We start from the raw sequence: 16,032 nt of genomic DNA on the forward strand, positions 1-16,032 counted from the left end.
GAACTCTGCTAATCCATACAGCTGGAAAAGAGCCCTGGTAAAGTCCACAAAGTTATTCAGGTGGGTTCAGAGCCATGAAGGGAGAGGGGTGGCAAATGCATTAAAGAGATCTCAGTTTCTTCAGTAAGCAGGGGAGGAAAATCCTGAGGCACATCCTTGGGAGCAGCATTAAGGAAGATGCAAGGAAGGGAGTCAAAAGGAGAGTGTATCAGGGAATCTGTTCTCTGCAGGCTCCCCTCCTACTCCCCTTCCTGCATTACTGCCCTGACAGTCCCCAGCAACAGAAAGGCCAAAGCTAAACACAAGTATTTCTGAACTTTCCCTAACACTCACAGACTTGCCTGCCACAGGACAGCCCTTGAGAGGAGGTATGTCTGGGGAAACACTCCCACAGGAACCAGATCTTACCCAAAATAGCACTATTGAGAGCAGCACACACAGGTTCCCTCTGGATTGGGTCCAGCTGTTGGCCGACAGGGCAGTTCCAAGGGTCTGAGTAAGCTAACAAGCTAAAGGCATCCTGTGAGAGAGCAGAAAGGCACAGTGAGATCAGGCAGGGCTGCAAACACACAGGAAAACCACCAAGTCCAGCTGGGGCACCTCCTGCAATCACCATGGTGACAGGTGCCTACCTCCTGAAAAGAAATGGCCCTTTTCTTCTTTGCTGCAAGGGACCACAGTGGGCCATCAAGACAGTGCATTAAAGAGGGTGCCCCTCCACCTGGTAGGGGAGCCAGCACAGGAAGGCAGGTAGAGTGCCACCTGCAGAGAAGAAGAGCATGCAGCTGCTCCAGGAAGCCAGGCAGGATCTGTATTTCTTCTCTCACATGCTGAGAATTGGGTGTAGATGCTCTACATTCATGTTTTGATCTCTGATCCCCATGTAGGTCTGTTCTTGCTCAGCAGGTGCAGAAGTGGGGCCTACCCAGGTGTCTGAAAAGGAACCCACAACCCCAGACCTGGCACAGAGAACTGCTGCAATCCAGCACAAGGCCTAGGCTTACCTGAAGCATCTTTTTGTGCATGGTGTTCTTCCCATACTCTCTGCAAAGCTGCTCGCTCAGGATCTGCAGCTCCCGCCCAAACTGGATCATTCTCTCTGTGGCAGCGTGGTTCCCTCCACAGAGCTGCCTCTGGGGGCAGCTGTCTTCTAAGGAGAAGCAGTGGAGAAGGAACAATCATCGTGCATTCCCCACCAATGCCCACTGTGTGTCAGGATACCCACAAACTCCTTCCCCTTCTGGAGCAGGCAGCTGCTTCCTGCCCAAGTTTATCCCAGTGGAAGCTTTCTCTGATCCCTGCCCTACAACAGACAATAGTGGGTTTTGTCATAGAGCCTGGTAAATATAGGGAAGATTTGAGCTTTGTTTAATGCCTGAGAACTACCTAGAAATCAAGTCTCCTGATAAAATCCTGGGAGCTTGCAACTCCCATCTGTTACCCTTTCGTATGTGTAGCACATCATATATAACCCAGAAACCCCTGGTCTAACAAATCCTGGACTCAGAAAACTTTCAGTCAGAGATGTCAACACCACCAGCTTCCCAGTATTAGTGGCCACAAGAGCCATTATAACTGGATGAATCAGTTTCAGAGGTAGTGTAGCTGATTCATCTGCTCCCTCCTGGCTAAAGTACCCACAAACAAGACAGCCATGGCTGACAGCTGTGCTGAGGCCACTCTGCAGCTGGACATCACCAGCCTGGCACAGCCCAGCTCAGCTCCCCAGCAGGCACTTCTGCCAGGTCTGGTCTGAGCTCAATTTCATGACCAGAACAGAACAAACCTTTGACTCCCGTTGCTTTCCCTGCTCCAAAATTTCACCAGCACTGCTGTGAGTCTATGAAAAGCCAGACCAAGTTTTAATTCCAGGACAGATTAATTTTCCCCATGAAGCAGGCACTTCATTCACTGGGTGGGGAAAGGAGCCCAAAGTACATGCTTTTTCCCCACAATCCAATCACACTTTTTAACTTTTGATACCAGCTCCTTTTTCCCTTTATCCCTCCTGCCTCTGAAGACCTACCCATGCTGGACTCATCTGTCTGCAGGATCTCTTCGTGTTTGTAGGTGCCGTTCATTATCCTGGTGGATGAATTTTCCAGGACTCCGTTGGGGTAGTGCTCAGCCTCCATTTCCATCTCACTGTCACTGAGGTGAAAGAAGGGAAGAAAGGTCTAAATTAAAAAGGGAAGAAATGAAGAGCTTATGTGCCAAACAGTGCCCAGCAATAGCCAGCACACCAGGAAAGGTGCCAGTTGGACTACAGGGAGCCAGATGGTCCAAGTCAGTGCTGCAAAAATTGTTGCAGGCTTCTGCAGACAATTTATGAAACAAGGTTTCCATTCCCTAAGTGCCTGTCATAATTCCAGGTGCTGAACATTTTGCATTTTCCCTTCAGGAAGTAATGATCCTTGGGACAGTAAACAGCAGCCAGGTAACAGATAACACACTCAGAGACTGCACAGGAGGGAAATCTTGACTATGATACATCCCCAGTCCTTAAAAACAGTGCACTACTGAACACTTAAATGTCCAAGACAGCAGGCTGTCTGAGACTGCTGATTAACTACTGATTAACTGAAATTATGAGAAGATCTTACTGGAACTTGGGCTCTACATTAAAAAAAAAAAAAAAAAAGATAAATCCAGCATCATTAAATGATTCTGGTAAATTGAGTTTGAACAAGTGTTTCTCACTCAGTTACATGCTAGGTGGCTCTCCAGAGGTCACAACTGAGCCTACAAACTGCAAGCCATGCTCAGCACAGCACTTGAAGAATAAGTGCCAGCTGCAATTAGCAAGAGATTCTTTTAATCACAATGACACTCTCCACTCAGGCCTCAGACAGTGTGGAGAGTGAGCCCAAAGGAAGCTCAGTTTTCACCACAGTTCATTCTGCTCCACACTCCAGAAAAGGCAGCAGTGACTTCACTGAACTGCTGGATCACCTGTGGCTTCTTGGAGAAGGGAGGCTCAGTCTGACCTGCTGTCACAGCATGAAACAAATTACTGCTGGCTCAGAGGCTCACCAGGAAGGAACAGGGCAACAGGTAGCCCAAGGAAATTACACAAGAGGGCAGTGCACCACGCCATTGTGGCCTGAGCTGCTGCCTCACCCAGTACAAGGCAGGAAAGCTGCTCAGCAGGAACAAGTGCCTGGCTGAGGCAGCAGAAATACCATCAGGCTGACTGGGAAAGCTCCTGGGCAAACTATCACACTGGGATCCAAAGGCATCAGTGTAATGGGACAGCTTGGTGCCTGAAAACAAGACCATCATAATATTCCTTATGAGATGAACCTCCAAGCCTGAGCCACAGCAGGGGAGCCAGAAGAGGTTTGTGTCTGCTGGGACAGTAGTGACCTTGTAGATAATCAGTACTGCTCAAAAGGGCAGGACAGATGCCCTTCTGGCTCCTTAGAAAGCAGACTGAGACTTTTCCCACCATCCCACCTGCCTCAGATGTCTCCAGAGAAAAAACAATACCTGGTTTCTTGATTACTCGTACTACTGTGCTGCTGAGATTTGGTAGAATCTGTAGAATTGGACTCAGAGTAGTTCACAGATGAAGGGGAAGAGGAGGAGGAAGATGAAGATGATGAACTCAGTGTTGGGTATTTACTGTGACTCTGTTTGCTTTTTGTGGACATGACTCCATTGCTACAGGTTGGACTATCTGCTCCTGAAAGCCAAGAAGAAAATAAAATGAGACAAGACTGACAATGTCCCTCTGTTGTGAAGCCAACAATTTAGCAAGACAGCAGGCCCCAAAGGAAGAAAGCAAAATAAGACTGCAGATCTTAAATTATGGTTCATCATTCTTAAATTCAATGGGGTTTTAGAGAAGATGCAAATGAGTATGAAAGGAACCCCAGCTCACAGCAACATCTGAGCTTTGTGAAGTTCTAAAAACAAGCTGTAAATTAGAGATTGGCAGAAACAGTTCACAAGTACAGAAATGATTGCTGAAAGGAGAACTGCCCAGGCTTTCCATGATCTGTCTAAAGTTAGGGATGTATGTGATTCACACAACACTCAGCACATAATAGCAACCCTCTTAATGAGCACAAGCTAACCTTCCTTGCTCAGGAGAACAGAAACCACTGAGAGTCAGCCTTGAAATTTCACCTGCTCCTCCACAAAAGGTGCTTATCAAGCTGCAGAACACACTGACACAAGACACAAATGTTTATTCATTACCACAAGTTTTATATGGATTCAGAACTGACAGGGGCTAAAATATTTTGGAAAAACCTCACTAAGTGGTTGTCTTCATGTATTCTTCCTCAGACAAGCAATATTGATCACAGGACTAAATGATCACATCACTAAATGATGTGACCTGGCATGGCTGCTCTCCAGAAGTGATGGTGATATATACACATTGATCAGCTGACCCCACAATTAACGTTTATAGCAGAGAATGTATTTCTATTTTCTATCACAGCAACATAGAAATTCAAATGGGCTGTTTTGAGCATTTTAATGACAAAGACAGACTAGCCTATTCACAAAACTTCTGCTTCATCTCTGAAACATGCCCTGATAAAATTACCACTCTTTTGAAAGAAAAAGGTCTGACAGAGAACTGTGGAAGATGATGTCCATGTGTAAAGACTAATATGTATAAATGCTGCCTTGCACTGCAGTTGCAGATGTAGACAAGGGTATTACCAAGAGCTTTTACAGACTGATGGGATTATTCTGACTTTCTAGTCAAAGGAACACACCCAGGGCTTCTCACAGCACAACACAGGAAAACAAAGATACTGTCTTGGAAAGGTGAGTGACAGCTTGGAGGTATCCAAGAAATTGTCTTCATTTTCCTTAAATATTTGCCTGTACTCAGTTTGTCACATGCAGCAGTGGGAATACCAACCCCAAACACACTCAGATGGCTGTGAGCAGCTCACAGTTCAGTGAAGCAGCTCAGCCTGTTTCCAAGGGCCCTGCAGGTCATTTTTCCTGGCTCACTCCATCTCCAAAGCTGCAGTCAGTAATTACCTAAGGAAGATATCTTAGGCGTCCTCATTTATCTTGTTCTTTCCACTTCAAATTCTCAAGTTTAACTTCCCGAACTCCAAAGAGCTGATGCTCCAGAGCTGGCTTTTGCTGGAACAGAACTGTTCTCATTTCAAATGTTTAGAGCCTGCAAGGTTAAGTCCATAGGGTAGGGAGAAACTTTTGTGCAATGCATCCCCCTGACCTTTTGCTCCACTGGAAAAGCAGCTTATATTCAGTTCTTTCTGGAAAGCAATTATTTTGCAGACTCCAAGGTACAGAAAACAGGATTTGCTTTTCAGACCTCCTCTCAGCACTCCATCAGTAAAACACTGAGTCACAGCCGGCTGCTGTAGAAGCCTGCCTTCAAAAGCATCTTTATTCTGAAATAAACTTGCTCTGCAGACAATTGTTGAAAATAACTAATGCAAAACTAATTCTGTGACAGTGTAGAGATACCTGTGGTAAAAGAATATCCCCTCAGCTGGGGAAGGAAAGGGAAGGAACATTTCAGAGAATAACACATAGAAAGCAGCAGGTAATGCTAGGCACCACCACATCCACCTTTGCCATCTGCTCTCCTCATCTGGAGACACAGGACACTTACCAGTACTGTGAAGGTGTGAGTTGCTTGATCCATGTCTAGGACTTAAGCTGGGGGAGCCGGGGTAGCTGTCCTGGGATCTGGGGCTGCGGGCACTGAAACACCGCACTTCACTGTCCGTGCCATTCACCATCTCCACAAACTGCCGGCACCTGATTTCATGGGAGGCAAGAGGGACAAAAGGGTGCGTGACAGCCAGGATGCTCTGCACTGAGCCTGCCTTAGGTCCCAAGTGGGGAAGTCCCAGAAACTTTCAAAAAGACATTTCAGACTCCTGATGCCTTTGTATTGTGAGTGCTCTGGTGATGCTACAGAGGAAGGAGTTCAGAAACTTCTATTTTGATGCTAATGGATGTTGAGACATACCCAAAAAAGCAAGTATAATTCCATTGTGCTAAGAAAAAACTGTTCCTTTGCAGCTTTCACCTCCAGCTCTTCTGCAGGTACTCCAAAATACAATTGTGGAGCATTTTTTTCAGGGAGTAGGTACTAAATCTGTCAAATACTATCATTCCTTCACGACTCCGTCAACCTAAAAATACTGGTGGCCAATGGAAAATAGACAAGGAAGAGTAAAAAATGCAATACACAGTGACAGTGAGGACAGCTCCTAATTTAGCTTTACTGGGAATTGTCCTCATGTGTCTCATAAGTCTGGAGAGAGCCACTCTGTACAGCTGGGAGAACTGGGACACTTTTTCCTTTAATCTCTACCCCAGACAGCCTTTTCCTTACATCTGCCTTTCTAGGAACCTTCACAGTGACTGAGACTGCTCCAGCACTGCAAGATCTCCACAAGACCAGAAAAGAAACTCCTCTGAAGGAATATCTGGCAGTTAGCAGAACTAAAATTCACTCACCTATGCCTGACCTCATGAGGCAAAGCTATACTGGGTCTGAGCAGCAACAAAAGGCCTACATCTACTGTGCAGAGGACTCCCAAAGGGAGCTCAAACAGTTTGAATTCAGAGCAAGGTGTGCAGCCAGACTGGATGTTTGGACAGGTTCTTTTTCCCTCCTTCATTTGCACATTTCAGCATTAGGGAGCATAAAGCTTTTCATACTTACTTTAACATGAAGAGCAGGTTGGGGTTATGTTCTAGGAGGCCAGGATAGAGCTGCTGGGTGGCTTCTATAGCCTCTCCCACTCTGCCTGCTAATACTAGCTTCTGTATTCCTGAAAGCAAAAGTAGACCTAGTGACACACAGGACCAGCCCACAGGAACAGCCAGAAGAGCTGCCTCATCCATTCCACCCAGCTCCCCACCACCACCTTGCACAAGGGCTTGGGAGAACTGGAGACCATATTTGGTTTATTATGGATTAGAAAAACCCTGTGAAATTGTGAAAGCATCTGTTAGTAGCAAAAAACCATCAAGAGCAGAAGGATCTAAAGGATGAATTAGGTAGGTTGGGGTGCTCTGAAACTTTAGTCCTTTAGTCACAGAGCTCTGCAGCAATGGAAATGAAAGCAGGACACGCCAACTGGATGGAAACAAGGAGGCTGCTGGGGAAGTAACAATTTCAGAGTGCAAGTCCTGGGTCACTCTCATATTACATTCTCTGTCTGGATCAAGCTTGCAAGCAAATGTATGGCTCAGAATGAGATAACTGGAGTATTCTTAGAGGGTCTGTGGTCTTAAATCGCAGAACAGTACTGCTCCTACCATATTCCTACCACTAAGCAGAAGCAATTACATCAACAAAACTGCGTTCCTCCAAGTCCATCTCAATGTATTCCCAGAGAAGTACACTAGAAACAGCTCAACAAGTTGTACACTTCTAGGAGGTGCAAAGATACAAGGCAGAAGACACTTATCAAGGTGGGTGTTCATCTCCCATGTATGTTCCTTCAGCAGGTCAGAAGACACAAGTGCAAGACTCAACTCGAGATCCTTGAAAGCTCTGAGAAGCTGCTGATCTACAGCAACTCACATTTCTTTTTTCTAAGTGTACTTACAGATAAGAATTAAATGTACTTAAAACTAAAACTGCATTGTTTTTCCAGCACTCCCTATAAACAGCAGAGGGAAGGTCTGGAATGGCCCCTGAGGTGCTTTGCAAGCAGGGCCTCTGATGACAACAGCCTGTGGCTTTTGCAAGGTGTTGGAGCAGTTGGAAGCCCAGTCTGGTAAATCTTCATTAACAATCTCAGTAACAAACTGCAATGACTTGTCTTGTCTCCCACTTCTCAGTGTCTATCTGGTTGTTATTGTAGTTGAAATATGGAACCAAAACCGTGGCTCTCACACCAACACAAGAGCTCTCATTTTACTCTCTTGCACGTCCATTTTCTCGTCTCGCTGCTTTTGACAGCTCTGCTTTGCCTTGTTTGGCAACTCTCACAAATGTCACTCCCTTTTATATTTCCCCCTCTTTTTGTTTTCCCATCTGTGTTTTCCTCACACCTTTTATTCAAGCCCCAACTTCAGGGCTCGGTATTCCTTCCCTCCATCTGCCTTGTCACCTGTCCTCAGACAAATGAGCCCGCACCATCTCGCGTGCCTCCCGTCAGGCTGTGCCAGTTAAACCCACACCACTGGGAACACTGGCTGGGGTCAGGGTTGCATAATGCATGACCTGGAAAGCACAAAGCCATCAGCACTAACAGGCAGCAACTGCAAGTTATTTAAAAGCAGAGTCCCCAAATGAACCCGAATGCTGGCTAAGCACATGCAATGTATGGAGAGCAAGCCACAAAGGGGCACAATGCTCTGATACGTAACAGTCACACGAGAAACAATTCACAAAGGGAAGGGAAATGTACAGGGATGCGGCCTGTATTCAGCAGCCAGGAGAATGCAGAAAACACACCAATGTTCTGCCACTCTGCAGGCTGAGCCTGTGAATAGAAAAGCTTAAAAAAAAGGTACAGAAGGAGAAAGCTGCAAGCCTTATTCTGCAGGACCAAAAGCGCTGACAGCCCTACCAGCTGAGAGATGAGCCACTTGGGAGCAAACAGCAGCAACCAAAACAGGCACGGAATACAAATTCTTCACCCAGTGTGAGCTTAATATATTGGCTGTGAATTTGAAAACCCCTCAGCATGTAAAAGTTACCCAAAATCACAATGTGAAGAGGGACTGGAAGAGTCCTTAACCTGGAGCTGCAGCAAAACTAAATGGATGTGTCTGAGTCCCTGTACCCAGGCCAATGGAACTGCCCCTGCTGCAACAGCCTGCAGTGAAGAGCTCAAATGCAAAGGGATCTCTGGAGCACAATTATCTTAGCTCAGGTAAAGGCCAAGCAGAGCACACAGGGACGGGAAGGAACAGGGCAATTCTCCAAGCAAAGATGGAAAAGGGTGGAGAGGGCACAGTGATAATGGGAAAAGTGCTCCTAGCAGAGGTTCCTGAGCTCTACTCCATGGCCAGCAGTGTGCTCTGGACAGCTCTGGACTCTCATGGAGTAACTTCCACAGCACTCACTCCTCTGCAGAGTCCCAAAGGAAGCACACTTGAGGAGTGACACCTGAGAGACTTACTTTGTCTATTCTTTATTGAGGTCTGTTCTTCCTGGATTGTGGTGTCTGTGACTCTGGCAAAGGCAGTTGCTGTTGAACAGTACCCATGGTGAACCAAATATGATGAAACCATACTAGAAAAAAAGAAAATACAAAGAGATGATGAGGCACTGGTGAAACAGAGTCATCACACTGGAGAAAAGAGAAAACACAGCTGAAGTTGCAACTTCACTGAGAAATTCAGTTTGCTTAGGACATAACTGAGGTTCTACTTCTGGGTCTAAACTGTATATTTACAAGACAGGCACCTGGTCCTGGAGGTGCTCCAGGAGGGAGCTCTAAATTCACTTTACAGAGTGGAAAAAAAATTTAAAATATTAATAATCTCAATGCATATACAGTATGTATTTTTGACTGCTGTCCAAGGGTCACTTGTAAGGCTCAATACTGTGTTACTGCCAGTGACATCCTATATAGAAATAAATCTGAACCTCAGAGAGGTTGAAGGCTTCCAAGTGGATCTAAACAAGAAGAAAACATTCTGATCCTGAATTTCTTACATCACTTATTTGCCAGCAATTGTATCTTTAGTAGCTCAATCCCCTTATGAATTCTGCACATTCACAGATACTTTAATCTGGTGACTGCCAGCATTGATTTTTAAAGCATTAACGTGCTTCAAAGTTGTATTTTCAGAAAATCTTGGGGGAGGGAGGAGTATTACTGTCAGAAAACACAACAAAACCATCTTCCTAAACAGACCATTTCTAATGCACTTGTGCCTTCCCAAGACAGTGACTCAATGTTAATGCTCACTGGATTTTAACAAAATCTAAAAAGCCAGCAACAGGATTTCAAAGCTCCTCACGATGAATCTCAAAACAGGCTTCTCTCATGATGAAGCTGGCACTGATCTGATCAAGTCACAGCTCAAAGCACACACTCAACTTGGCTACTTGCAGTACAAGAAAGAAGTATTTTATGAGTCAGCAATCATTTTTAGGCATAATATTGTATGCAGGTGTGTAATTTTTAGAAGTTTTTTTAAATACAAGTGCTTCTGCCCAAGAGCTCTACAGGAGGAACTCCAGAGTGGTGACCCTGACAACCCCACTGTGCACATAAGAAGAAAAAAATTCTGGAGAACACAAGGAACAAATAAAGGGATAAATTGGACCCATTGCAGCCGAATCAACAGCTCTTGTTACGGGAGGTTCTGGCTCTGCAATTCGGTCCCATTTTTGAAGGCAAATAACAGCATCAATAACACTCCTGACCTCTGACAACTCCTGCCAACTGTTCTCATCAAGTTCCACTCAATCATTTTTGCAATGAGAAGTGCTTTCAATATTCATAAATTTATAAAATGCCATAATGCTTTCAGTTAGGTTTGGAAGCCTTTGGTTTAGGCTAATTCTTGCCCTTTCATTTCTGAATTCAGCTGACTCATATACTGGTGTTTCTCCTATGTGAAGAGTTTTTATGGTGTCTTCTCCCCTCCCACAGTGTATCACCCCAAAATATATGTTCTTCCATTCCTACAAGCCTTCACGCAAGCTTTGTTTGAAAACTTTTTCCACATCTATTTGAAACAGCAGCAATCTACACAGGAAAGACTATTAAACAGAACAGAGGGTAAAACAATTTAAGCAAAATGCACAGAGTGGCAATTTTTGCCATAAGAGAGCACAAATTAGCACTTAAGAAGTATTTAAAGGCTAACAAAAGGGAAGAAGCTGAACACCAAGGCAATGACTTACTTCTGCAGCATGGCTTGCCACTCTCCCAGCCTGTCTCCTATGGGAAACCGCTTAATGGTGCTCTGGATCTTCGCCCTCCATTCCCTCATGTAGTCCTCGATGTCAAACACAAAGGGCTGCTGCCCAAAGTTGGCATCCACAATCTCTCCTGGAGTCTGGAGACCCACTGTAGGGTAGAGGTTTGACTGGGAAGGAAGAAAAACAAACCTGTACTAAACACAGCTTTCTCTTTCTGGTTCCAGCTACGTGGTTTGGCAAAACCAAAGAGCTGCTCTTTAAACTGAAATAAATACAATGGAATTAGAAGAGGTAACAGCCCTTTGAGTACTTCTGAAGGAATCCCATGACTTATTGTGCACTTATGAAAAGTTCTTGCATCAAACCAGAACAACGGGCTCAATCCCCCAGCAGCCTGTGATCGAGGCCATGACTGCTGTCTGTGGAGGGCCACTTCTGGCTCAGCTTTCTTCAATTTCTACCAAGCTTCAACAGCCAGCAGATAATATAACAACAACAGCAGCAATAATAATGGCAATATATAATAATCATAGTAATGAAATATAGAATAATAATAATAAATGAGAGGTGTGACATCTTGATCAATGGATCAATGTATTCCCTCCTGTTTCAACTCAACTCTTTTATTCCTTGGAAATTGTTATCTCAGTATTGTACATCTCTGATGAAAAGGGAACAGACAGTGATCTGAGGTTAGGTCTTTGATGATCCCAAGATCCCAAGATATCCGCACAAGAAATGACACTACTGATAGACAAATTTTATTTTAAGAATAAGTCTATGGATCCAAATGGAAGCTTTGACCCATCACCAGAACACGGGGAAAATAAAAAGGTTACCACCAGGAAAGTGCCTCTAAAATTCAGCCAATAATTCAGCTTCTAAGGATGATCTAATTGAAAATAGGTGTTCAAAGTCTATCGGAAGTTTTCTGAATTCATGCTATTTTAAGAATAAGCTTATGGATACAAATGGAATCCCTGAGCCCACTTAAATGCTGGGAAAAGGTACAGGGATGCCTGGCTCTCATTTTCCAAGAGCATGTTCCATTCCCTGTCAAGTTACTTCTGTGCAGCACAAATTACTTCTCTGCTTGCAAAACAGACACAAACTTCACTAATTCTCTGCTTCACAGTATGTGCTGAGAGTCTGCAGGGTGAGGGAAGAAATCTCTCTCACACCACTCAGGAATTGTTTGGTGTTGGGTTTTTTCCACTTTGCTCTAAAAGAGTGGAGCCAGAAGCTGGACACTGGGCAAGGCACAGGGACACGTGTGGAATTGAAGTCTGGAAGGTGCCTGGCTGTGGTGACTTCCTCAGGGCTGAGCCCTGAATATCAGATATTAGAACAGTAGAGGGGCAGACCTCTCTCCTTAAGTCAAATCAAAAACCTAGGATGACCCTCTCCTCTATAGCAAGAAACATGGGCTTTCCTACAATTATCTGGAAAATTTCTTCAACTTATTCTTCACTGTTGCAAAGATGAGGATGATTTAGGCCTGGAACCCAAGAGGGACTGCAGCATCTCTGTTCACATTTTCAAAACTGAACTGGGTAAGAACCTGACCTTTGAAATTATCAAACTATTATATTATCCTCTACCTTTGAAATTATCAAACTTAAAAAAAAAAAACAAAGGAAAGAAATGAATCTATAAATACAGTCTATAAATTGAAACCAGAGATCAGGATGACTGCATTACTGATGATTCACCACACCTCCTCCTTTCCTATTCCCACACCAAGGAAGTCTCTAGGTCAGAGATGTGCAAAGCAAATGCAGCATGATAAAGGAAGAGCTACCAGAGGAAAATGCTGTAATTACATTTAGTCCTTCCATTCTTTCAAAACTGGCTGACACAGAAATGTCCCTAATGAGGGATCAGGTATTTTCCACAGTCCATACTTCAGACTTTTTGTTATCTTCTCAGTATCTTAAACCCCAGACACCCAAAATACTTGGAAGTTGGAAGCAATCCCCCCCGCCCCCACAATTTACAAGATGTCATGTATTTTTCAATCACTTTTGGCTATGTTCATCTTTGAGCAGAAGCTGCCTATCCTCCACGTCTCTCAAATCATCTCTGAGGTAAAATTCTGTTTTTCACATGTGGGATGTGTTCTCTCTGTTTAGCAGCTGTTGGGAACTACATGTATCTCCAGCACCCTGCCAGATGCAGGCAGACACGATCTGGGATCCCACTGACCCAGGAGCAGCTTTTCCTGCCAAATTCTCCAGGAACACCTTCCCTGTGACATTTGGCCCACCTCTTGCCCTGATGTTGGTTGTCAGTTGCTCACGACCCCCTTGTTAATCCTGACTTGGTTTTTAACCCCCTTGTCTCTTTGCTCTCCTATAATCTCACCCTGGGCTTTTCTGGTTTTTTTAATCTCCTATTATTCCTTCAAACCTCAAGGCAGGATAGACTTGATCCAGGCTTGTGTAAATAAGAGCTGGGCCTGAGCACTGACTTAATTTGGAAAAAAAAAAAAAGAAGAAAAGAAAAAAGAAACTCCCTCTTTTCCTCTGTGGGAATTCACTCCAATTTTAAGCAGTTATTTTGGTTTTAACTTCAGCCTGTGCTAAGACAAAATGTGGTTTTTCCTATCACTGTATTTTTGTACAAATGAAAACACCCTTTAGAGGAAACTGAAACAAGCCAAAGAAAGTGCGTTTCAACACATGTGTCTGGTTTTCAAATGAAAGTATCCATTTCAACTTCCTAATATTGTGAATTTTGCAAAATATTGCCTTCACCATTTGCCTCTGAAAGGGGAATTTTGGAACAAGCATTTCAAGGAATTTATTTCTAATCTGGCAATGTTTTGAAGGATCAATTTAATTCCTTGTGTAATCTCACTGATATGCCAACCCTAACATTTAAGCTTAAAAAATGTAGAGGTAATGGGGTTTACTGGCCAAGCTTCTCCCTGATGTGTGTTACCAGTCAGCTTCAACACCCCTTAGGCTGTAATGCAAGGAAAAGCTCTCCCTTAAAGCTCTCCTGGAGGGGTAAATAATGAGGAATGAATCAGAGCCAAAAAATCCATGTGGAACTTCTCAAACCAGAGCACTTCAAGGGTCACTCAAGTAAGTCTGCTGTTCCCACTCCTGTTTACAGTTAAATTTTCAGAGCTGCAGCTTTAGCAGGTGAAGAACACAGACTATATTCCATCTCTTTCCTATAACGGATACTTCTCTTATTTACCTTACTGGATATTGTGTTTCAGCCTGGATAACAGAATTATAAAAAATGAAAAACATCACCTGCAAGCGATCAATTTCATATTCTCTACTGCCTCAAGAATTCTACAATCTCTGACAATATTCATTATATTTAAACCAAAGTCTATTTTGGGTTTGGCATCCCCTTCTTTAGGAAAGGAGGTAATTTGAACTGTTTAGAACAACTTATAACCCATGGACAAGGAAGCAGAAAGAGCACATGGAATACATTGGTACCCGCAAGGGTGAAGGAAGAAGGCAGTAATCCAAGGGAAGGATATTGGAAAAGAGAATGCTGAAGTCAGGTGCAGGCATCCTTAGGATGAAGCTGCCAACAGAGCAATTTAGCATATGCAGAGGGATGTCCTAGAGCCACATGGAGACAGAAGTCTCCTATCCTTGTTCACATCCACAGATAAGGGGTGAAAAGACCCTGTCAAGCTTCTCTTCTCCTCTTTTTAGAGAGGAATTATCTCATGAAGGATAATTCTCAATAGTAGAAGGCCTACAGGGCATCAGCTGTTCTCCTCCCTGGCCCAGAAAAACAGTGTTATGGATTAGCTGCTGCTAATAAAAGCCAGAAGGGGATTTCCCCAGAAAACAACTCAGCAACTGGCTGGTAAAGGCACAGAGACCACTTACACACCATTTAACCACTGGAGATTCCACCACAAGGCATCTGCCGAAACCTAGCCTGGCCATCTCCCAGTTTCACACTAAAACATCTCCTCTGCACAATACACACAGACAAGCCTGAGATCCTGTAAGGATGACCTGACCAGATCAAGAAAGAGCAGGACAGGGAGATGTCAGGGGCTCAGGAGAGTTTTGAGTTCAATCTCACTGGCACTGTGAGACCTCACTGCAGCAAACACCCTTCTGTCTGCTCTGCTTCCCAGCTGCTCATCCCCTGCGCCTAACAGAAACTCAGCACAGAGGTGAACAGCTTACACATGAACATTAAATGTCTGTGTCAGCTCACTGTGCACTCCAGGATCAACAGGATGCAAGCTAAGCTAAGCAGGAGAGGGAATTTCAACCTGCCAAATCTGTGCTGTGAAGTTCCATGGCAATGGTTACAAAACTGTAAATGACAAAGCAGTGGTACATGTGCTGGACAGATATTTTTGATTGACACCAGTCTAAATACCCTTTGTCTATCTCAGCATGGAGACTGCTCCTGTTGCAGAAGGAGAAGCAGTCTAGGCAAATGAAATGACACAGTGCTGAAAAAATTAGAAGGAATATTTAAATCTGTGACTACTAATGCAATCTATATCCAGAGGGAAAACAAACAGCACCAAAAACTAAGGGGCACATCAGAGAAGCATTTTCTTGCTATGGATGCAAGGTTATCACAATACCTCACTCCAAAAGGTTAATCTTCATGGAAAGGTAAACTATTCTTGTACTTTAATAAATTGTACTTGGACCAAGTGAATGAACTGCTGTGAAACAACCCACATAAAGAGTTTCTGGTTTAGAACACACTGCAATGTTACCTCAAAGACCCTAGGACACCTAGAAACACCCTGTATTGACAGTTGATGTGAAAAGGCCAATCAAACAACCATAATTTAAGTGCAGGCTGTAGCTGGGATATGGCAGAAATCTGTAAAGCCCTAAATCCCATTGGGAAGGTGAACAGGGAGTGCTAGCCATTACTTCTCACAATACAAAAATTGGAGGAACAAGATATATGTTTTCACAGGAAGTACAGAACGAAACAAAGCAACCTTTCCTCCACACAACAGGGAAGTCAGCCAAGAAAATGGATCACTTTGGAGGCCTAAAGAAGTTACCAAAACAAAGAAATTTGTCAAAGGAAATTAATTTGGGGTTATTAAGTACAAAGACAGGAGTGCAACCTTAGGGACAAGAAATCCTGTGTATGAGAGATGGATGCAGTGGATGTGTTGATGTATGCCTGACCTGGTTTTACCTTTTTTCAGTGAACAC

General features: G+C 44.0%; 1 protein-coding gene across 5 annotated transcripts in view; it reads right to left on the minus strand.

Moving 5' to 3' along the window:
* The window catches only part of RANBP10 (RAN binding protein 10), a 65,707-nt gene that overhangs the window by 7,264 nt on the left and 42,411 nt on the right, over positions 1-16,032 (minus strand). For 4 of the 5 annotated variants that reach the window (XM_058845770.1, XM_058845772.1, XM_058845774.1 and 1 more), the window contains 8 exons: positions 10,832-11,016; positions 9,093-9,205; positions 6,677-6,785; positions 5,612-5,760; positions 3,490-3,685; positions 2,027-2,151; positions 1,005-1,150; positions 409-520 (listed from right to left, as the gene is read on the minus strand). In XM_058845770.1, the coding sequence (XP_058701753.1) occupies positions 409-520; positions 1,005-1,150; positions 2,027-2,151; positions 3,490-3,685; positions 5,612-5,760; positions 6,677-6,785; positions 9,093-9,205; positions 10,832-11,016 (1,135 nt within the window). The remainder of the gene's footprint in view (positions 1-408; positions 521-1,004; positions 1,151-2,026; positions 2,152-3,489; positions 3,686-5,611; positions 5,761-6,676; positions 6,786-9,092; positions 9,206-10,831; positions 11,017-16,032) is intronic. The other variant, XM_058845771.1, reaches the window with a different exon arrangement.

The sequence above is a fragment of the Poecile atricapillus genome, chromosome 10, assembly GCF_030490865.1.
Source record: "Poecile atricapillus isolate bPoeAtr1 chromosome 10, bPoeAtr1.hap1, whole genome shotgun sequence".
NCBI classification, from domain to species: domain Eukaryota; kingdom Metazoa; phylum Chordata; class Aves; order Passeriformes; family Paridae; genus Poecile; species Poecile atricapillus.